The sequence below is a fragment of the Cnephaeus nilssonii genome, assembly GCF_951640355.1.
Source record: "Cnephaeus nilssonii genome assembly, chromosome: 15".
Classification (NCBI taxonomy): Eukaryota; Metazoa; Chordata; class Mammalia; order Chiroptera; family Vespertilionidae; genus Cnephaeus; species Cnephaeus nilssonii.
Window position 1 is genome coordinate 69,123,671 of NC_137086.1, and position 22,812 is coordinate 69,146,482.

General features: G+C 52.7%; 1 protein-coding gene across 47 annotated transcripts in view; it reads left to right on the top strand.

Moving 5' to 3' along the window:
* The window catches only part of MAP4K4 (mitogen-activated protein kinase kinase kinase kinase 4), a 185,270-nt gene extending 162,686 nt beyond the window's left edge, over positions 1–22,584 (top strand). For 22 of the 47 annotated variants that reach the window (XM_079792879.1, XM_079792890.1, XM_079792862.1 and 19 more), the window contains 12 exons: positions 428–603; positions 1,038–1,161; positions 2,085–2,276; positions 4,106–4,223; positions 4,494–4,664; positions 10,882–11,025; positions 14,404–14,538; positions 16,816–16,916; positions 19,073–19,222; positions 19,722–19,881; positions 20,609–20,748; positions 22,279–22,584. In XM_079792879.1, the coding sequence (XP_079649005.1) occupies positions 428–603; positions 1,038–1,161; positions 2,085–2,276; positions 4,106–4,223; positions 4,494–4,664; positions 10,882–11,025; positions 14,404–14,538; positions 16,816–16,916; positions 19,073–19,222; positions 19,722–19,881; positions 20,609–20,748; positions 22,279–22,362 (1,695 nt within the window). In that variant the 3' untranslated portion in view covers positions 22,363–22,584. The remainder of the gene's footprint in view (positions 1–427; positions 604–1,037; positions 1,162–2,084; positions 2,277–4,105; positions 4,224–4,493; positions 4,665–10,881; positions 11,026–14,403; positions 14,539–16,815; positions 16,917–19,072; positions 19,223–19,721; positions 19,882–20,608; positions 20,749–22,278) is intronic. The other 25 variants (XM_079792889.1, XM_079792878.1, XM_079792863.1 and 22 more) reach the window with 3 other exon arrangements.
* Positions 22,585–22,812: the final 228 nt, after the last annotated feature.

Here is a 22,812-nt window from a genome sequence, read left to right on the forward strand (position 1 = left end):
ATTCTCATCGTTGATGTTTCTCTCTCTCTCTCTCTCTCTCTCTCTCCCTCTTCTCTGCCTCTCTGAAATCAATAAAAATATGTTTTTTAAAGAAAACTCTGTTACATCGGCAGGTATCTTCATAACAAATTCCAAGGATCTGTCTACATACATTTTTTATCTAGAATTGTATTGTATAGTTGAGAAAAAATGCTACCAGCTTATCATAAGCAGGTTCTTGTGGGTTTTTTGGTGTGAGATTTGGGCTGTTTGACTGTTTGGTCTTTTTGTCAGAAGAGCTCACCTTCATATACTGGTAAATACTCGACCACACAGTTTTTCAAAACGGAGGTTGTGGCTCTTTTACTGACGGTGAAAGTGAACGCCTCATTCCTCGCTGCTCTCTCCTCTCCCAGCCCCGGCTCACTCTTTCCTGTCCCCGCGTTAGGACTTGACTGCACTGGCCAAAGAGCTGCGCGCAGTGGAGGACGTGCGGCCACCGCACAAGGTGACAGACTACTCCTCGTCCAGCGAGGAGTCGGGGACGACGGACGAGGAAGACGACGACGCAGAGCAAGAAGGGGCCGGGGAACCCATGTCCGGACCAGAGGACACCAGAGCAGCGTCAGTCCTGGGTGTATTTAGACGGGAGAGCCTCACCGAGTCTGTCTGCCCGGGGACAGGTGGTCCCCTGACCTTTCTTGAGACCGCGAGCGTGGAGCGCGGTCGGCCGCCCGTGTGCGTGCATGCCAGTGCCTCTCCCCAGTCCCCTCTGTGTAGTTCCTTTTTTCTTTTTAATTTGGAAGTCCGATAAAAGGGAAATTTCTGATTGGCTTAACTACTTTAAACATAAGCATTCATTCTGATTTTTTTGCTCAAAAACAAACTGTGCCAGCAGGACCTTGTTTGTTGAAGGGAAAGCGCTAAGTATTTGCTTTCCTTAAGGAAATGGTCTACTTGTGGCCTGAAATTCTAATGACCTTGAGAAGGTGAAAAGTGTAGATAGAATATCCTCAGCTGATGGTATTTATGGTCCTTCACCTCTGGATTTTTCTCAGTAGGTCATCTCTGAATTTGAGCAATGGGGAGACAGAATCCGTGAGAACCATGATTGTCCATGACGATGTGGAGAGTGAGCCAGCCATGACCCCGTCCAAGGAGGGCACGCTGATTGTCCGCCAGGTACCCATGTCTCCACACACTGGTCAGGCTGAGCTTCTCCTGAGTCATTAACCCACTTGCTCATCCACTCCTCATGCTGTTTCTACATCATCATCTGTTCTCATGTGAACGAGGCCCGAGGGCTGAGTGTCTGGGCCAGGGCGGCAGGTGTGAGCTGCATGTCAGGAGCGGGGCGGGCGGCGCCCCTGCATCGCTGCCTCTGCACGCCCCCCAGCAGCTCAGCACCACGTGGAGTCTGTCTGTGTCTAGAGTAGGAAAGCCACAGGGCGGCCTTCAGGAGGCTGCGAGCCAGGGCCGCGCCGGGGGCCCTGCGGAGAGCGTGTGAGCCGAGCCAGGCAGGAGGGCCCGTGCAGCAGCAGGCGGAGGTCGCTCTTGTGTGTCCCAGATGCTCGCTCCCTTCCCGCCGACCGTTAATGCCCCGCCCAGAGCGCTCAGTTGGGTGACCGCCTTACAGCTGTCTGTCCATTGCTTCGCTGAGCTGTGAGGACAGGTGTCTGCTTCTCCTTTAAATACAACAGGCGCCTGCCCAGCACGTTGCCTTTTCCCTGAGTGTGTCTCATGCTGTGGCAGTGCATTCGGGTGGAAAAGACCAGGATTCGAAGAAGCGCCGGGCACTTTCTAGAGCTTTAGACAGAAAGATTTAAAAAGAAAGCCACTGCCTGTGGTCTCGGTGATGGCAGCTAGGGTGGCAGGCAGAGCAGATGGGCGCCGCTCGGTGCCGCCCGGGCGGGTGCCTCCGTGCTGCTGGCCCTGCCTGGGCGTCAGCAGGGAGGCGAGCAGCAGCCGCCCCCTCTCCCCCCCGCCCCCCGCCCCATGGAGAGGAGCTGTCAGGAGTCACACAGACCCGAGCAGAGGCAGTTGTCAGGGGCGTAGGCAGCTCCAGCGGCGCCTGAGCGAGACAAGTGTGCCTGTTTTTTCTACAGAGTACAGTTGACCAAAAGCGAGCCAGCCATCATGAGAGCAATGGCTTTGCCGGGCGCATTCACCTCTTGCCAGATCTCTTACAGCAAAGCCATTCCTCCTCCACTTCCTCCACCTCCTCCTCCCCATCTTCCAGCCAGCCGACACCCACCATGTCCCCACAGACACCCCAGGACAAGCTCACTGCTAATGAGGTAGGTCTTGCCCATGCTGGCTGCTCTCCTGGGTTAGACCTGCTGCCTGGTAGTGAGTGCGCAGAGCAGACCTCCCACGTCCCTCCCCCTGCCTTCCCCACCCGCTTTCTTCTGTCACCTCCTCCCCCACCCCCAAGTAACATGGCTCAGATCCGCATACAAATCCCATAACGGACCAGTCTGCCCACTCCTGCAGCGCACTTCCCCGGTCTCGCGGTCAGTGTAGCTGCATGGCTTTTTGTGTTCAGTTTACTTTCCCAAAGTCTAAATGAAGTGACTGCTGTGTTCTCAGAGCCATTATGTATTTGACATGGAGCTCTCAGGGTCATTTGTGGAATCTTCCTTCCTTTTATCCAATGAAGAAAGCAGAAGCAGTTGGTAAAGCAGACGTGGCCTCCCCTGGACAAGCTTGCCGTCGGAGCAGGCGTGTCCTGCAGACAGGGCTGGCTGGCTTTTGTTGGGAGGCACTGCTGATTTGTTTTCACCAGCCCTGTCCAAGATTTCTTCCCTTTGAAAGCCACAGTCACTCAGAGTTTAAGAAGAGGCCAAGTGTTTTGGGGGGAAACGTAAACACGTAGGGTTTTAAGCAGGAAGGTCTGAGTGGGCTTTTAATGTGAAGCCTGGAGTGAGCCTCGGGGCTTGGCTGTGGCGCTCCGTGGGGCGCTGGGTGATCTTCGCTCTTCGGGACAGTGACGCGTGCGCTGTGCGCACCTGTTACTGAACTGAACCGTGATTTGATTTCTTGGGAGGTTAGATTTAAATGCATTTGTCTAAGAATTGAAGGAGGTCAGAGGTGGCAGGTCGCTTCCGCCAGTCTTGTTGCTGGGAACCTGTAACTGCCGGCCCGCCTGCCTGCTTCTATTTTGGTTCCCTTGTTAGAAAGAATCAGAATGATCCTTTCCTCCTGAGGAGCAGGGGCACGTCGACTGCCTCCAGGGCAGGCTCGGCACAAGACTGGGCATCGGCTGGGCTGGCCACTGGTCGTGGGACAAGGGCAGGAAGCCCGCGGGGGCAGCTGGGAGCCGAGGCATTGGCTCCAGGACAGGCGATGAGCTGCCCGTGTGGGGAGACGGTGCGGGTGCCAGCCCGGAGCAGACAGGTTCTGGGCCCTCGGCCTGCACACACCCCCTCTTACAGCTGCATTTCCGTTTTGCTCCGTTTTGCTCTCCTGCACAGTATTTACTGCCCCCCTTAACCCACTAAACTGGCAAGTTTATTTTCGTTTGTTTTGTTTTTAATTGTCATTACATTTCCACTTAACAATTTGTTCCACGCTCCTTGTGTTTTTTTCTCTTAAGTTACATTATTAACCGAACACTAGTGCGCCTGAAAGAGCAAGAGCCGCGGCCTCTTGCCGTTGGCCCCGCTCACTCCTGACACATCTAAAGCGGGACCGCCAGCGCCCCCCGCTTTCTGGCGAGAGGCGCACTTTACAATAAGTAACGTAAAGTTAAGATTTACCAGGATTCCAACAGAGAGTAATTGGACTTTTTTGGACAGGAAAGTAAATTCAGAAATTGATGAATTGAGATCAAGACATTTCCAACCTCCTTTAGGAGGTTTCATCATTATTATTTGTTTTAAACGACTAGGAGCTGGAAGTGTAGGTGGATTGGCAGCGGGCAGCGTTCCTGGCCTGTGCACAGTGCTCCTGGGAGGGTCCACGCGTGCCGTGGAGCGTGTGCGCACGCAGCCCCTCGGGCGACTGCGGAGGGTGGTGCAGGAGGACAGGCCTGGCTTTGGGAACAGCAGTTTCGGTGTGGGTTGGGATGTTTTAATGTTTGCTTTCTCGTGTCATTGTATTAATAAAATTGAAATTTGCATTGCAGACTCAGTCCGCTAGTAGCACACTCCAGAAACACAAATCCTCCTCCTCCTTTACACCTTTTATAGACCCCAGGTTACTGCAGATCTCTCCGTCTAGTGGCACCACAGTGACTTCCGTGGGTAAGTGAAGCAGCAGCAAGCAAGCAGCTGGCACCCAGAACGCGGCCCTGGGCGTTGCTCTCTGGTGCCCGGACACACCCCTCCCGCTTGCATTGCCTTATTTGCAGTGAGCTGCATAGTTGACTTCCTTTTTCCACATCCATCTCCTACAAACTTCTTTTCCTGGACAAAGACTCAGTTATGGCCATGCATATTGCCTCGGGGAGGGGGAGGGAGGCAGGAACAGTGTTGGCATGTACAGAAAATAATTCCAAGTGTGCTGTGTTTCAGTGGGATTTTCCTGTGATGGAATGAGACCGGAAGCCATAAGGCAAGATCCTACCCGGAAGGGCTCAGTGGTCAATGTGAATCCCACCAACACTAGGCCACAGAGCGACACCCCAGAGATCCGCAAATACAAGAAGAGGTTTAACTCTGAGATCCTGTGTGCTGCCTTATGGGGTAGGTAGCCCCTGCCGCTCTGGCCCTTGTGTTCTGAGTGGTAGTCTGGTCTTTCAGAGAAGGCCAGTGGCGCGGTTTGGGGTTTTGTGAAGAGCTGCTCAGGACGAGGTGGCCGTGCCTGTGGTCCCATCCCTGTCGCTGCCGGGCAGCGGGCGGTGCTGGGCTCGCTGCCCCTGTCCAGCCACCAGGGATTGGGAAGAAGGGCTCGTCTCCATCTCTTCGTGGAAAGAAGCAAAGTGAAGGACAGGAAGACACTGGGTTTGGTTCATATCTGTGGGGAAAGGGAGAAATTTGTCCAATTCTTTTCTTTGGGTGTGTCACTGAGCTTGTTTTCCTTCTGCCTGTGCCGTGGGCCTGACGCTTGAGAAGCAGGTGCCACTGGCAGGGCCGCTGGCTGTGGGGGTGCCTTCCCCGACCCCTGCAGTGTAGGTGCCCGCACGCAGGCCGGCCTCGGGGAGGGCCTGCCCCACACTATACCACCCTCTGCCGTCCGCTCTGCCCTTCCTCACTGCTCGCCGACCGGATCCTGGGCTCCCCTGCTCCCAGCCCCGCACTGGGTGTGTTCTCCCCGTAAACGCCAGCTCTGCTGTCTTTAACGGGGACCCTGCTTCTACTCGGGAAAGTTTCTTACTCCCTGGACGTTGCCAGTACGTGCATGGGACACACGCAGTTCTCTCATTGGTGGAGTCCGGCACCTTTTCCTCATGCATGTTCCTGGAGTGTCGGCCGCGTTCTCCATGGGCTGGGCCAGCTCTCCTCACCCTGAGGCTGACTTGAAGCCCCACATTCACCTCTGACCCTCCAGGGGCCCCTCGCCCTGTCTGTGAAGAAGGGTCCTGCGTTTGGTCACCTTCCTCCCGCCTGGCTCCTCCCTCACACACGGCTCCGCCCCCTCCCGGGCCTGGCGGGCCTGTCTCCTCTGCCTGCTGCCCACATCCCTGCTTCCTCTCTTATTCCTGAGACCTGGACTGTGTCCTTGTCACTGCCGAGTGTCCTAAGCCCCTAATGATCATAAGGGTGCTTCTTTATTACCGCCAGGCAGGGAAGCAAGCCGTTGGGTAATCAGGCCCAGGTGACCGCAGCCCAGGGCGTCGGCACCCGCGGCCCTGAGTGCCGAGGCCACTCCCGGGGCTGGGCCATCCATCAGCTCTGCACAGGCCATCGGGTGTTCACGTCATCAAAAATGATTATGTGCCGTCCAGTGCAAAAAGTGTTCAATATGTTCACTTTTAGAAATTGACATTATTTTTATCTATAATGCTTCTACACTAATTTTATATTCCTCTAATGTCCTGCCAAGTGCTGGGCCCCATTCTATGTGCCATTAACTTTTTTTTTTTAACTAAAATTCTTTTTCCTAATTAACTTCTTCAATACCTCTGAGAAAAGTAGGAGTGACTTGAGCCAGTGTTTTTAAAAGTGAAGTGGGACTTTCATTTGTCACCGTGTGAGAAGAAAAGACTGGGAATGCCTTAGAGCGGACACGTGTCTACGAGCCGATGTGTTTGAGTTGCTCAGCGGCTGGGTCACCAGGGAGGCTGCCGTTACTGTGAAGGTCAAGTCAGCCTTGTAGAGGGCGGGCCGGATGGACCCAAGCACCTGAGAGGTGGACTCGGAGTGTTTCTCTGCAGCGGGAATCCCAGTGTTTCTGTCCTGCTGGCCATTGTTGGGTGCCTTCGCTTTTTTGTACCTTCAGGGAAAATGCTTGAAATAATTTGCTGCATATTTATTATATTTTTTAATAAGGCAGTCTTCCCCTTCACGGCCAAGATTATTTTAACACTTTTTTTTTTAACACATTTTTAACGTGATTGTTTTCATCCTTACATTCAGAATGAACTAGAGGCCCGGTGCATGAAATTTGTGCACAGGTAGGGTCCCTAGGCATGGCTGGTGATCAGAACTAATCGGGGCCTTCCAGCTGCTGGCTGGTGCCTCCCTTCCCTGGCTGCAGGCTGCCGGCTGCCGGCCTGGACCTTCCTTCGTTCCGTGCTGCCCCCTGGTGGTGAGCGCATGCCATAGCGAGTGATCAAACTCCCAGTCTCCCAGTCCAACTCCCAAGAGGACACTTTGCACATTAGCCTTTTATATATATATAGATTATCTGCAGCTAACTATGTAATATTGCACTTACCATGGAATTTAAAGGAAATTTAAATCGTGTTATACAGCTCTCCCGGCAGCCTGTGCCAGGTTCCTCTGACTGCACTCACAGTTCCTAGCACCACGCGCCTCTGAACAGTTAGCAAACATTCAATTACACCCAGCAGCCAGAGGTTTAAACTGTATTTATGGGAAGTCATTGCAGCATGTGAGCTCACTGTCTCCTAGGCCACTCGTCTCCCAGGGCTGGTCTCCCAGTGACTGGCGTGTCCCTTTGGCGCTGGCTCTCGACACTTGGTGCAGTGCCAGGAAGTGTGTGCTGGCAACGTGGAAGGTGGGGAGCGAGGGCCAACCCAGCTGTAGTTCTGTGTGTGAAAAGATGTCTCAGCGTTATCTTTTATTTCTTTATGTTTTCTTACTGTAAAATTGTGATTGGTATTTGAATGCTATTTATTTTTGGAAACCACAAATAATAGATTTCACAAGGCTCATATTCTGGGTGGATATTACCAGATCTTTGATGTAGATGTTTTTAGGTACTTGATATTGAAGGTTGACCAGGAAGGTGCTGGAATATTGTGAAATGAAGTGAAGCCTTTGGAACGGACCTGTCCGACGGCAGCTCTGTCGGTTAATGTTTTGTCTTATCTGCTGCAAATAAGTTTAGAGCTGCTTAGGATCACCTCACTTAGGCGTGGAGGGAAACACTAAGAACAGCGTCCAGATGAGCACAAAGCGGCCACCTGAGACGGGCTCCGGGGAACGGAGCAGGCCGGCCCGTCTCCTGTGGTAACCTGTGCCAGGTGGACGGCAGTTCTTCCCCGCACGGACTCATGCCCTCACGCGTGTTGTGTCTGTTAAAGACCTGACCTTGTAAGAGCAGGGGCTGTTGTAAGCCGGGAAAAGTGTCACCCCCTGAGCTAGCTGAAAGCCAGATGTTTCCTGGTTAATGAAACCAGTGTCAGCCATGCCCACTGGCTGCATGGTGGCCGCTGGCCTCAGGCGGCTGCTTACATTTCCGTGAATTCGCGGAGAAGCGTTTCCTCGGTTGGGCCAGACACAGTTAGGTGCACAGTAGCCACCTGTGGCCGTTGGCTGACCTTGGACCTTGCCGTGGAAGGTGGCCAGGCTGTTTAAATGGCACGTTCTGAAATCCTAATCACAGGTGACAGAGGAAGCCACGTGCACGTGAGGCCTTTTTCCTTATGTCGTACAGATGGTGATGATTCTTGATGGTTTTGTTTAATTTTAAGGATCACTCAAGATAGGGAGTGACTACTCACGTTTTTCCCTTTCCTCCAAATTCCAGGGGCTCCCCTCTGGTTTTCTGAAGTGGTTTCATGGCCTGTCAGGCCGACAGCTGTCACACGAGGCCACACTAGAGGGGGCCCCATGGTCGGTGGGCTGTGGGCAGCGTGCTCCTGTACAGTGCGCAAGGGAAGGGCGAGCTGTCCGCGCTTGGCGGTGGCAGAGGCGCTTTCACGGTCGTCTCACTGTCGTCCGAAGCTGGCACACTGTCTCTGGACCCAGGAGTTCGCCATGTGTTCTGCATTGAGGATTCAGAGGTGGCTGTGCCAGCGCTTCTGCCAGGCCTCAGGGTAGCTCCCCGGCGTCCTCCCGCCCAGTGCTGAGCCCCTGCCTGCCTCCCTTCGACCCACCTGGAGCTGTGTTCCTGTGTGCTGCCCTTCCCGGCTGCTGGAGTTCATGCTGAGTTTAAGTAGCAGTGACAGTAAGGACCTGTGTGAACTCCAGGTCCTGCTTTTCCCAGGCCCCAGGTGCTCACAGTCTCCTCACTAGGTTTGCTGAGACAGGGTTCCACCTGCTCATGTCAGAGCAGGGATCCGGGAGCCTGCTGGGAGGTGAGCAGAGAGCTGGGAGCCTGCTGGGAGGGTGAACAGAGAGCCGGGAGCCTGCTGGGAGGGTGAGCAGGGAGCCGGGAGCCTGCTGGGAGGTGAGCAGGGAGCCGGGAGCCTGCTGGGAGGGTGAGCAGGGAGCCGGGAGCCTGCTGGGAGGTGAGCAGGGAGCCGGGAGCCTGCTGGGAGGGTGAGCAGAGAGCTGGGAGCCTGCTGGGAGGGTGAACAGAGAGCCGGGAGCCTGCTGGGAGGTGAGCAGAGAGCCGGGAGCCTGCTGGGAGGGTGAGCAGAGAGCCGGGAGCCTGCTGGGAGGGTGAGCAGAGAGCCGGGAGCCTGCTGGGAGGGTGAACAGAGAGCCGGGAGCCTGCTGGGAGGGTGAGCAGAGAGCCGGGAGCCTGCTGGGAGGGTGAGCAGAGAGCCGGGAGCCGGCTGGGAGGTGAGCAGGGAGCCAGGAGCCTGCTGGGAGGTGAGCCGGGAGCCGGGAGCCTGCTGGGAGGGTGAGCAGAGAGCTGGGAGCCTGCTGGGAGGGGGAGCCGGGAGCCGGGAGCCTGCTGGGAGGGTGAGCAGGGAGCTGGGAGCCTGCTGGGAGGGTGAGCCGGGAGCCTGCTGGGAGGGTGAGCTGGAAGGGAATATTCTTCATATGAAGATTTCTGGGAGTCGGGAACATATACTAGTACTAGAGGCCCAATGTACAAAAATTCGTGCACTGGGGCGGGGGAGCGGTTCGGTCTCTCAGTCAGGCCTGCACCCTCTCGCAGTCTGGGACCCCTCGGGGGATGTCCACCTGCCAGCTTAGGCCTGCTCCCTAAGCTGGCAGTCAGACATCCCTCTGGCAGGCTGGGAGCCCTTGGGGGATGTCCGACTGCAGGCCTAAGCCACAGTCAGACATCCTTAGTGCTGCGAAGGAGGTGGGAGAGGCTCCCGCCACCACCGCTGCACTTGCAGCCGTCAGCCCGGCTTGTGGCTGAGTGGAGCTCCCTCTGTGAGAGCGCACTGACCACCAGGGGGCAGCTCCTGCGTTGAGTGTCTGCCCCCTGATGGTCAGTGCACATCATGGCGACTGGTCGTTCTGCTGTTCGGGTCAATTTGCATATTACCCTTTTATTATATAGGAGGATATGGACCAAAACGTGGACCATGGGGTTCAAGAAATACATACTTTGTTCTGTATCATTTCATCTACCTGAAAATGTTGATTGAGCAATTACTTCCTAAAAGCACAGATACTTGATTTCCTGTCACAGTGATTTTATTTCCCAGTTTAGGGAATTAGTATAAATGTGTGTGCCCAGGCCCCTGGGACTATAGGTGAACTCTGCTCCATGTTCAAAGTGAGCACAGACCAAGGAAGAAAGTGCTCTTGGGGAGGGAGTGGGTGACAGAGAAGGGATTTGGCTCAAGGGGCAGATTTCGAATGCTCACCGGGGCTGTTGTGGGAGGTCGCTGAAGTGCAGTCTGGCTCGATGAGGACTTGGGCGGGAGGAGTTTGGTGTACAGTCCTGGGAAAGGGCAGGGGTGCTGTACCCCCAGGCATGGCCGTGGGGAAAACGGGCCGCGGCAGGAAAGCAGGGAAGGACGGGATGGAGTGAGGAGTTAGTGGTTCAGAGGTGCTGCCCAGCATCCACACAGCAAGGGGTGTGTGGAAATGAGGGGGATGGCTGCAGCCACAAGGGGGGAGACACTCAGCAAAGCCGGAAGCCAGGTGGTTGGGGCGGGGGGGTAAGCAGGGGCCGAGGGCAAGTGCAGCTTCTTTCTTGGTGATGACGGGGAGTGTCTGTAAGAGCAGCGGTCGCCAACCTTTCGGACCTCACGGACCACCGGTTGGCCACCGCTGTGTAAGAGAACCTCAGCCTGATGACAGAAGCCAGACCACTGAAGGGCTGTATCCTTGCCATGGAAGTAGCAGCGGACAAGGAAGTGTGCGGTCAGGAACTGAGACGAAGGCTGTTCAGTGTCTAGTGAGGCGAGTGAGCTCTAATACCAAGCAGATGTGAGCCCGAGGCAGTCTGGGGAGCGGGGCGAGCACAGAGCTGGTGGATGTGGAGAGCGGGGTGCGGTTCGCTCACTTTCCCCCTCACATCCTTTTCTCTATCTGAGGAAATATGCCCCCATCACTTGACTGCTCACCTGGGACTGTGCCGAGCTTTCCTTTCTGGGGGTGAGTTAGGAAACCACTCTGCCAACCAGGTGGCTCCCTCTCCAGGCCCCCAGCCTGCCTGCCAAGCACAGTGTAACCAGGCCTGTCTGTGTCCTTGAAACAGGAGTGAATTTGTTAGTGGGAACAGAAAGTGGCCTGATGCTGCTGGACAGAAGTGGCCAAGGGAAGGTATATCCTCTGATCAACCGAAGACGATTTCAGCAAATGGATGTCCTCGAAGGCTTGAATGTTTTGGTGACAATATCTGGTAAGTATTTGCTCAGTAAAGCAGGATTGTAGCACTGTTTAAAACAGCACCTCCTAGCACTGACCTTCAGCTACCTCAGTTTCTGAAGTAATGGCTAAATGAAATGAGATACAGCCAGATCAGGTGTGACCTGCCTGCACACCCTACCCCCGGGTGCACTCTAACCCCGGGTGCACCCTAACCCCGGGTGCACCCTAACCCCAGGTGCACTCTAACCCCGGGTGCACTCTAACCCCGGGTGCACCCTAACCCTGGGTGCACCCTACCCCCGGGGGCACTCTAACCCCGGGTGCACCCTAACCCCGGGTGCACTCTAACCCCGGGTGCACCCTAACCCTGGGTGCACCCTACCCCCGTTCCTCTGAGGAGCAGCCTTGGGAAGCACGGGAGCCCGGGATGGACACCACCACGATCACACTGCCCTGTGGCTCCTCGGCGTGTGGGTCTGTGCTGCTTCCTCCCGTGCCCCTCGTCATGCAAAGGCCCTGCTCCTGCCACAGTAGTAAAAGCAGCGTGTGTGTGTGTGTGTGTGTGTGTGTGTGTGTGTGTGTGTGTGTGTGTGTGTGTTCCTTCCGCCAGTTAGCGCCACACGTTTCTTCTCCGGAAGAGCACCTTTGTTAGTCCGTAGTAAATTAGGTAGTAAATGTCCATTACTGAAAGTGACAGACTGCTGCAGCAAAGCAAGTAGAAGAAGTAAAACCTGAAATCATCCAAAGATAAGGTGTATTAACCTTCCAGTTTTTAACTTCCAGTCTTTTAAGCATAGACACACTCAAAATACACACTTACGGGGGGAAATCTGCGTAAAAATGGTTATGCAATGTTTCCAAACAGCCAGAGAATAAAAGTGAGAAAATAGGTCGCCCAGGTACTGACTAGCTGGTTTTAGTAGAAGTTAAGACACACTGTTGTCCATGCTGTTCGCATGCCCTCTGCCTCCCGCCTCCCACGGGAACCACTGTCCTGTGTGCCCTCCTTTCCTGTGTCCAAACCTTGCAGCCTGCTCTTCCCGTCATTCTCCCATGATCCGTCTTACAGACCCAGTGCTTCTCTGCGTAGCTGTGCTAACGTTCACTCACCTTCTGTTGTACGTCTTTCCGTTCACCCCCTTCCCCTCATGTATGCATGTTTCACAAATGTCTTTGTAGCTTGCTTATCCATGGGCATGCATACTCATGTTTCATAGATTGTAATTTCCTAATAACTTGTATTAGTGCTGGGATCAAAGAGGATGCAAAATTATGACTTTCAATAGGTCTTAGTTTTTATTTAGTTATCTGCTAACTCAATCTTGTTGTGTTTGTTTATGTGTAACAAATTTCTTGCAGTTATTTTAATTTTCAAATAGGCTTTTGGTTGTAAGTAAAGGTGTTTGTTGAAATGCAAAAATGTCGCCATCCCACTTAAATGAGAAAACAGTCATTTAAAACTTGAGTGTTGATGGGGAGTGGGTTCTGAAACGGGAGGAAAGTAAATCTGCCGCACGTAGAAGCTTCAAAAACAGGAACACTTGGCGTAAATGTTACTCCAGTCTTTGGCGTCACTGTTGTTAACATTTTATTGTATTTTCTTCTCTTTCCTATAAATAGATCTCACAACATGGGAATAAAACTCTTTACATAAAACTATGTGGTCTTTGTTTCACCATATTCAATATTCTCCCAAATTCTTCAAAACGTAAAAAGTATAAGACATAGTACAGGAAGTCCACAGATGCTGAGTCCACAGCTCAGTGATGGTCAGTTAGAACCCACGCAGCCCGCGCTGGTGGAGGGGGCAGCTGCTCCCAGACGCTCCCTCGTGCTGCCTGCCAGTCACAGACGGAAACGTGCTCCTGACTTGAACACCTTCGATTGATTTTGCTTCATTGACCTGAAGTCACATTAATGGTAAAATCATCAGTAATGCACTCTAACCCCAGGGGACTGTCTGGCCACTTTAAGTCCCTAGTTTCTGTTGGGGTGCACTCTTGGTGTTGTGCATTCTGTGGGTTCTGACAAATGCATCATTACCCACCATGACAGTGTCATACAGACTGTTCTCACTGCCCTGAGAATCCCCTGGGCTCCACGCCCCTGCAACAGCTGATCTTCCTCACTGTCTCAGCGTTTGCCCTTTTCAGAATGTTCCCGTTGGAATCACAGCATGTAGCCTTTCAGACTGTTTAGTTTCAAATTCCCAACTGCTTTTGCAAGTATACAGGAAAAAAGTTGACTTTTAAAAAACAACATTTTTTATTGATTTTGGAGAGAGAGAAAGGGAGGGAGGGAGAGGGACAGGGAGAAAGAGCAATCAGCTGCCTCCTGCATGCCCCCACCAGGGACTGAGCCCGCAACCCAGGTATGTGCCCTGACAGGGAATCAAGCCGGTGACCTCTCGGTACATGGGCCAACACTCCAACCAGCTGAGCCACCCGGCCAGGGCTTGCCTGGATTTTTATCATGAGATGGTGCTGGGTTTTGTCAAATGCTTTTGTGTGTGTGTGGTTTATAGCTGTGTTTGTTCCTCTTTATTCCTGTGGATGGCCATGTCACACTCCTTCTGCTGTTGATAGGCACTCATGTTGTTTCCTCTGTGGGGCTGTTAGAAACAATGCTCATGTATGTGGGAGCTCCTATACACACATGTATATTAGGAGAGAAATGACTGGATCATAGCAAGGTATACATATATCCTACTTGAATAGATAACGCCAAGCTTATCAAAGTGGTTCTCCCAAATTTCAGCGCTAGTTACTGAAGTTCCTAGTTATTCCACGTCTCCTGCTTTTAGTATTATTGCTCTTTTTAGTTCTAGACACGGATAGGTGTATGACACTGTGCCTCATTGTGTCTAATGTGCATTCACTATTGACTTTTGAGAGCAGTACCTCTGTATGTATCAGTGAGATAACTTCTGCCCGCTTTAGTCGCTTGCCCAGTCTCTGTATTGGGTTATCTCTCTTCCAGTTGATTTGTAAGAGCTCTTTACAAATTCTGGATGCTAGTGGCACACATCTGTGGATGAAGTCCCCGTTGGTGATTTATTTGGCCCTTGTGCTGCCAAATGGGAAGTAATAGCTGTGCTGGAGGGTTTTGAGACTCGGATAACATGATATATGTGAAAGCATCTCACTAGCTCTGTTGATTATTTGTTGTGAAAGTGTTTGTACCACTTTGTGGTTTATTGGCACGGTCGTCTACATAAGTATGAGTTCTTTTTAAAATCTTTCCTTTTAGCTCAGGCTCTACGTGGTGATAATTCTTGGGTTTCAGAGTCCCCGTGAAGACCCTGAGTTGTGTTTCTAGTAAAACTGCTGCCACATGATTCCCTTTTATTGAAGTGTCTTTTGGTGACTGTTGTTGTTGATGATGATATCTACTCTCTTTGTTTTGCTAGGCAAGAAGGATAAGTTACGGGTCTACTATTTGTCCTGGCTAAGGAACAAAATCCTGCACAACGACCCGGAGGTGGAGAAGAAGCAGGGGTGGACCACCGTGGGCGATCTGGAAGGGTGTGTGCACTATAAAGTGGGTGAGTCGCCGCGGGCCGCGGCTTGTTCTCCAGGGTTTCGTTCGTGCTCCACGTAACATCCGTGTGCGTAAAGCCCTTGAAGTAAACTTGTCCTGACCCACAGCTCACTCCTGTGGCGTTTGTAAGGCCCCTCCCCATCCTGGAGGCTCGGCTGGACGCAGGTGCACCCGGGCAGGACACACTGTCCCTGTCCCCCAGGACACACTGCTCACTGTCCCCCTGCAGCCCAGCTCGTCTGTGAGAGGGTCTCCGCCCTTCCCCTTTGTCCGGCCACGCTCTTCTCTGTAAGATGTGGTTCAGATGAACTCTAAGGAAACCGGTCGTTTGGAGGACTGAGGGCCCGGGACTCCGGGTCCTGGGCACCTGGTGGGGCCTGCATGCGTTTGCCAAGGGCCGTGCTTGGCGTTTTGAATTAAGTCCCCTGTGCTAGCTCCTGCGCTCCTAACTAGGAAATGAATCTGGCCGGCCAGTCGGTGTCTCATGGCAACTCTGTTTTTTCTTCTTACTATGCATGCTGTGGTTCCCATGAAATGACGCCTCGCAAAAACAAAACAAAAATACCGTTTTCTTTGTGTATTAAAAAAATCAAAATACCGGTATAAATATTGGAAGTAAAGGGGAAGTCATGGTGCTCAGTCAAATTGAAGTTTTATGGGCGAGATGATCACTGTGACACCTCCTTTGAAGGGGAGCTTGAGAAGATCGAGTGTCTGTGTCACCCTTAGTATCAGCATAACGGGCTGCGAGCACTGGCTTCTGCCTCTGTTTCCGCTGGTTCCGTGTTTGTGGAGCGCATGCTGCTGGCAGTTCTCTGCTGCCAGATGCCACTGTTGTTGGCATGGTCTTCTTGCTTACATGAGCTGTCCACGGTCCGTAGTCCCTGGCCAGTGATGGGCACAGCACTCGCCAGTATTAGAACGATGCTGAGCGATACCAGACAGTCCTGGTGTCTCCTGGGCATAGACCTCGGGATTCGGGTTTTCTGGGTTGTGTTTATGTGGAACATTTTTGTTTGTTGAGGTGTAGTAACTACACTCATCTAAGTCTACACTTAATGAAACAGCTCCGAAGAGCTGAGAGGTTTATGATAGACTGTCCTGCAGGGGGTGCTCGAGGGGGCCGTGGGGCGGGAATGGGTTTCATCAACAAGCAGAGCCCTCTGTGGCTCATTCCCACGGCATCTCAAGCAGTTTCCGGACGAGGATGCGTGATGCGTCACTTATTTGAATGGTGGCAAGATGGAATTGAACAGGGAGAGGCGTCAGGTTAGCAAGCCTGACTCCCATGTGCAAAGGAAGAGACCCTTTACAACGGGACTGCGGGTCTTCCCAGACCAGTGCACGCCTGTGTGCAGGGCCCTCGGGTGTTTGTTTCAGCAGAGTCGCCCCGCGGGTTGAGACAGCGGGTACGGGGCATTTGGGGTGTGTGTGTACACGTCCTTCTCTTCCTGTGTGTGGATCACTGAAGAGGCAGTTTCTTTATTTACTCCCGCTCTTTGTGCAGAACTTTAGCGGGAGCCTGGTACTCACTCCTCTCCAGGGCCGGGCGTGGCTGGGAACGGTACTTGGGCTCATACACAAACAGGAGGATCCAGCCTCCGCCAGGGGGTGCTGGGTACAGACTCCTGTGCCTCGTCGGAAGCGTCTGGAGGACCCGGGAAAGCACAGGAGGCTTTGGCCTCGTGCTGTGATTGGGGGATTCTTTTTTTTTTTTTTTTTTTATAAATATATTTTATTGATTTTTTACAGAGAGGAAGAGATAGGGATAGAGAGTGAGAAACATCGATGAGAGAGAAACATCGACCAGCTGCCTCCTGCACACCCCCTACTGGGGATGTGCCCGCAACCAAGGTACATGCCCTTGACCGGAATCGAACCCGGGACCCTTGAGTCCGAAAGCCGACGTTCTATCCACTGAGCCAAACCGGTCTCGGCGTTTGGGGGATTCTTGACTGATTAGTCTCATCACTGTCCTTTTCAAGTGCTACTGAGCCCTTGACTTTGGGGGGATACGCCTGGCATTGCCCCGGATAATTAAATACTTGCAGTATAAGATTAGGAGCAAGTGAGAGTACTCAATGGCAGTAACCAGCGAATTGAACAGCCTGAATCACGCACCAAAGAACTTGAAACTGTGAGGCTTGATCTCACTCAGCATTTTCCTCCTGTTGGTTTGGATGAACCAAAAGAAGTCATCTTTATAAAGTTTGCAGAAGACAGCCCAAAGAATTTAGAGTTCCATGTTGATACTGACTTGTGTTCTCGTTTGGTTTTTCAGTAAAATATGAAAGAATCAAATTTCTCGTAATTGCTTTGAAGAGTTCGGTGGAAGTTTATGCGTGGGCACCCAAGCCATACCACAAGTTCATGGCCTTTAAGGTAACAACATCGAGTGCACTGAAAAGTGACATTAGTCATGCGCGCGCGGCCACAAGCCAGGGAACAAGTTTAAAAACCGGGGACAGTTAAAGCCGATCATGAGAAAGCTGTCACTAACAGCGTCTAACTTTCCGGGAGCGGCCGTCTCTAGCGTCAAGCCCAGCTGCTCTCCAGGCCCAGCATGGGGTGAGAGCGGGTGCCGGTGCCGTGCAGACGCTGGTCGCCCTGCCAGAGTGGCGGCAGGAAACGGCAGGGGCACTCCACCTCACTGACCTTCCACTGTCCTCAGGGATGTGTCTAATGTAGGTAACAAAACAGTACCCAACAATAGACAGCTTTAAGGTGTATCTATTCAGAAGAGTACTGGTTAAAAATGGTTACAGCCCTAGCCGGGGGCTCAGTGGTTAGAGCATCACCCCAAGAATTGAAGGGTCCCAGGTTCGATTCTGGCCAAGGGCACATACCGCGGTTGTAGGCTTGATCCCCTGCCCCGATGGTGGTGCGTGTGGGAGGCAACCAATCCATGTGTTTCTCTCTGTGTATCTCTCTCCCCTCCCTTCCACTCTCTAAAAAAGTCAATGGGAAAAGTATGCTTGTGTGAGGATTAACAAGAATTTAAAAATAAAATAATAAAATTAAGTTACAGAAATTATTAATGACACCAGGAATAAATAGTATAATATTACACCCTAAATAGAAAAGTAGATTAAAATATGTATAATATACCATTTTTGTTTAAAGAAAAAAACTGTAGAAAAGTATTTTTATTTTACATGGGTATTTTTGATATTTTAAAAATAATTTTAGAGTTCGTACTAGATATAAATTTATGACATTTTTAATTAAAATAATAGTACCGTGACATTAGATATTGTAAATACCTAACTTAACACATTGCGGACAGATCACAAGAATTCTTGCTTCACATTATACAGTGTTTTATGAAGTATCATGCTTTAAAAAGATAGTAGCTTGTAAAAACATGTAATAAATAACTTCAAGATGCAATGGGTATTTAATTTTAAAGCGTGCCTTTAACATTTATGTAAAAAAATTTTTGTACTCGTTCAATAGAAACTTATCTGGCCGCTGGGTAAAGCTAGCAATAAAACTGGTCCGCAATGTGTTAATAACATCATTTCTAATATTAGACACAAAACCTTAAGCATAGCCTCTGTGTCTGTTTAGTGTAGGGTGAGAATTTAAGAATTTTTCATCCAAAATGATTCTATTTACTTATTTAAAAAAATAGTTTTGACATATTTTATTTAGGGTAAATTACCTTTAATTATTATGGAAATTGACATATTTAGATTGCTTATTGCTTGATTCCCAGTAGAGCTGGCTCAATGAGGTTATCATATTTGCTTAAAAAAAAAAAAAATCTACAGCCCTAAATGGTTTGGCTTAGTGGATAGAGTGCCGGCCTGTGGACTGAAGAGTACCAGGTTTGATTCCTGTTAAGGGCACATTCCCAAGTTGTGGGCTCACTCCCCAGTAGGGGGTGTGCAGGAGGCAGCAAATCAATGATTTTCATTATTGATGTTTCTATCTATCTCTCTCCCTTCCTCTCTGAAATCAAAATATATTTAAAAAATAAATAAATCTACATATTATTGAATGAAAGTAATTGGTTATGAAATTAAAATCATCTGAGATCGGCTCTTAATATATTCTCCATGTTACAGGTGCTGTACTAGTTGCTTTGAGTATCTTATTTAAATCTGTCTTGGGAGCTGTAGGTACTGATACCAATGAAGAGCTAGGCCTCCAGGCCCATGTGAAGAGCCTTTTGTCACTGCACCGCTGGTTAGAGGTGCAGGTCGCAGTCCTGGCAGAGCCTCGGTGCTCTGGCAGTGCTCTCTGCCATGGCCGTTAGACAGCTGGGTGTGCTGCAGAGCCTGGCCTCCCTCCGGCTGCACCGCGGCCTGCAGAGGGACGGGTCGGGGAGTGACAGCAGAACTCTCGCACCAGGGAGGGAGAATTTAGGACGTGGCTTCCGGAAGACGTGTTTTCTAGGTTTTCGTCAACAGACAGAGCATGTTGAATGACAGGCTTTTGGAAGAGTGTTTTGCTCTGGCTGTGGCAGGCGGCTCAGTCACTGCAGGGCGGGGCCCGCTGTGCCTCACGGCTCCTCCCGCCTGTTTGTGCTGCAGTCGTTCGCGGACCTGGCGCACCGGCCGCTGCTGGTGGACCTCACGGTGGAGGAGGGCCAGAGGCTGAAGGTGATCTACGGGTCCTCCGCCGGCTTCCATGCGGTGGACGTGGATTCGGGATCCGTCTATGACATCTATCTGCCGACGCACGTAAGAAAGAGCCCACTCCGGTGGGCTGGCTGCTTCGCTCTGTCCCGACTCTCTTTACTCTGCTTAGTGAACTAGCACAGCAGGGACTCCTCCCTGGCGTGGGGGTGAGTATTTAGGTGGCGTGCCGTGTCACAGCCCGTGCTCTCGGGGACACGCGGGCCATGCCCCCTGCTCTGCAGCCCTGCTGTGACTCCCAGTGGGTGGGTGGGGGCAGTTGCTGCTGGTCAGAACACCCCTGGGTGGGAAGTGCTTTGAGGACCATAATTTCTTAAATGGAGCCCACAACCTCCATGTGATCCAGGGACCTCAGAACTCGGGAACTCACAGTATGTGACCTGAAAAAAGTAGACTGGGATAGAGGTTGCAGGGGTTTCCCCAAATGTGACCCCGTTGCTGGGTTTGTCACCAGGAGTGTGAGCCCGTGCGTTCTCCGAGACAGCTTCCGCGCCCTTCCGCAGGGACGGCAGCGGCCACAGACCTCTGCCCTGTGTCCCCGCAGATCCAGTGCAGCATCAAGCCCCACGCCATCATCATCCTGCCCAACACCGACGGCATGGAGCTGCTGGTGTGCTACGAGGACGAGGGCGTCTACGTGAACACTTACGGCCGCATCACCAAGGACGTGGTGCTGCAGTGGGGCGAGATGCCCACCTCCGTCGGTGCGTGCGCTCTGGGCGGCGGGGCGCCCGGGGAGGCGGCAGCCGTGGGACAGCGCGTTCTTGGAAGCTGCCTGTGTTTGTCAGCGGAGGGGTTGGCGTGCACAGTGGGGAGTTAGACCGTAGACCAGGGGATGCTGTAGAACAAAATCCAAATAATTATTTAACACATTTTAAAACGCTTGTTGTTGACAGTCCTTCATTTAATTCTTAAGCCATTCAGGGGGAGTGGGTCACGTTGGCTGACCGGGAAGAGGGGAGGCAGGCGGTGTGTTGGCCACCGGACGCGCCAGGAGCATGGCCTCTGTTCCGGGAACGTTCACGCCACGGCAGGGGCGGGCGCTGGCCTTCTCAGGGTTTTTAGGCTCAGACTGCTGGGCTCTGCTGCCGTGGAGGCGCGGCCGCGGCCGCAGCCAGGCCTTCTCCTGCCTCCGTCGGGGCGGGTGCGTGGACATGCAGCATTAGGCCATCGCCTTAGTGGTCCTAAGGACAGGCCTCAAGCCGCAGGACAGGCCTCAGGGGAACGAAGAGATGCAGCCATCGATTCACACGACAGCTTCCCAGGATAGGCCGGAGCTGGCAAAGGCAGAGCTCCTGAAAGCAAAGCTCTCAAATGCTAGTCGTTTAGGGGCTCGTGCGTGTGTGCATGTGTGTGCGTGTATGACATAAGCAGCATCTTTTAAAGGCTATTTCCTTATTTTTAACAATATGTGTTTTTGCCTCTCCAAAGCTTATATTCGATCCAATCAGACGATGGGCTGGGGCGAGAAGGCCATAGAGATCCGGTCTGTGGAGACGGGCCACCTGGATGGCGTGTTCATGCACAAAAGGGCTCAGAGACTGAAATTCCTGTGTGAGCGCAACGACAAGGTACCCGCGTTCTCGCTGCGTCCTTCCGCAATGGCCGCTGTCTCCCGGGGTTCGAAGCTTTCCCTAGGGTTTTGATAGACTCCCACGTGAGTGCATCAGGAACTTTTCAGGAGTGGATTTGTAGACATGTTTACAAGCCCCTCCCACACGAGCCCCAGTACAGAGCCTTCCTTTTCCACAGCTGACCACATCCTGCCTTCTCCCGTCCTGCTCGCCCGGGGCGTCCCTCCCCGACCAGCTGTGGAACGGGCAGTCATGGCCAGGGCTTCTCCCCACGCCAGCCTTCTCTGCTGTTCACGCGGGAAAGCACCCGGCACCCGCCGCAGCGTCCTCAGCCTGCGAAGGGCGGCCCAGCCACAGCCTGTGGCTGGCTTCTGAGGGGAAGGGCAGTTTGGATGCGACAGAAGCTGTCGGCCCTCAGCAGCCCTCGCACCCCCTCCCGTTGCCTGCGACCTGAAGGGCCATCTCCCCAACGTTTACCTGGAGAGCCCACACGGCCTCAGGCCCACCCGGGGTCTGCCCAGCTTTCTGGCTTGTATTTCCCACGTGTGTTTAACGTGGCTGTAAGTTTAAGCTTCTTGGAACTTCCGTTAAATAATTTTATCACTCATGATGGCATGCCCTCAAAGTCTATAAAAGGTACAAACTGAGTAACTTTGTAGTCATGAAATAACGAGTACATTTTAGCTTAATTTTTTAAAAGAGAAAAACAGCTTGCTGAGGAGTCCTCCCCCATTGTCCACTGAGCTTTCTTTTTTTTTAATCAGACATGAGCGTTCATTCCAATAATGCCAGCACCAGGGCTCCAGGAAAACCTGCTCTGCTCCTTCCCGTAGCAGCCACTCATGTCGGGTGGAAGGACAGAGGTTACGTGGGGAAGGAGGTGGCACAGGCACGGCGGTGGGCGAGGTTAGGGTTACAGGCCAGGCAGCTGGGGGTCGAGGAGGGCAGGCGCTCCCAGGACCAGGTTGTTTCAGCAACAAGGCTGTTCCTCTCCGTGGTGACAGGCAGCTCTCGGAAGGGGGCATGGACGGCCTGCGCTCCTAGGTTCCCTTCAGTGTCCGGGCGCACGGCTCTCAGCCAGGCCGGCGTGTGCTTCTCCTCCGCACTGAGGGGCTCCAGCCACGCAGGGAGCCCTGAATCCACCCAGCCTCGTGTTCTCCGTGGGGCCACGCCCTGTGCTGTTTCCCGGCAGCTCGGAAATGGGTGACCTCACTGAGCTTTCTAAGCACGGGTGTCTTTTAGGAGGCGTGCCCGTGGCGGTGGAAGAAACAGCCAATTTCAGGAACACCCTTCTTTTCTTCTGACATTCTCACAGTATGACTGTGTACAAGGAGTTGTTGGACTGATCCGCCTTTTGTAGTTGTCATACACATTGGCTGCAGATGGCCACTCCTTGTAAATGAAACATTGGCGTTCTCCCAGCTTTCCTGTAGAAGGAGCCCTTGGGGTTCGCCCCTCACGTGGGCGGTGCCGTGCGGCCTGGAGCCCCGCGGGATCTGCTGCTGACCCCTCCTCTCTTGCTCACAGGTGTTCTTCGCTTCTGTGCGGTCGGGCGGCAGCAGCCAGGTCTACTTCATGACGTTGGGCAGGACCTCCCTCCTGAGCTGGTAGAGCCACGGCCCGACCGCTGCCGTCTTCAGACCCGAGGGCTCGGAAGTTGGGCCGGAGCGCCGCGTGCCCGGCAGCAGGACCCCGGCAGCAGGACCGTGCGCAGACCCCGCGGCTCTCCTCCTCCTTCCTGCTCTCCCTACCAGTTTGTCCCCAATCTTTTTAAACGTTTTTTTCTTTAAAAATAAATCAGGCTGCAATGCAGCTGGTGCTGTTCAGACTCTACCATCAGGTGCTATAGTGTTTGGGATCGAGCATCAGACCAGACCAGAAAGCAAACACCTCTCCTCCGGCCAGAATCCCTTGGAGTGACTGCGGGGTCTGCGGCGGGGCGCCGGGCGGGCACGGTGGCCAGTGGGGTCTCCATGAGCAGGTTGCAGAAGCGAGAGCAGATTTGCCAGAGTAACATTAACAATGTATTTAATTGACCTTTCTTTTTGTAATGTGACAATA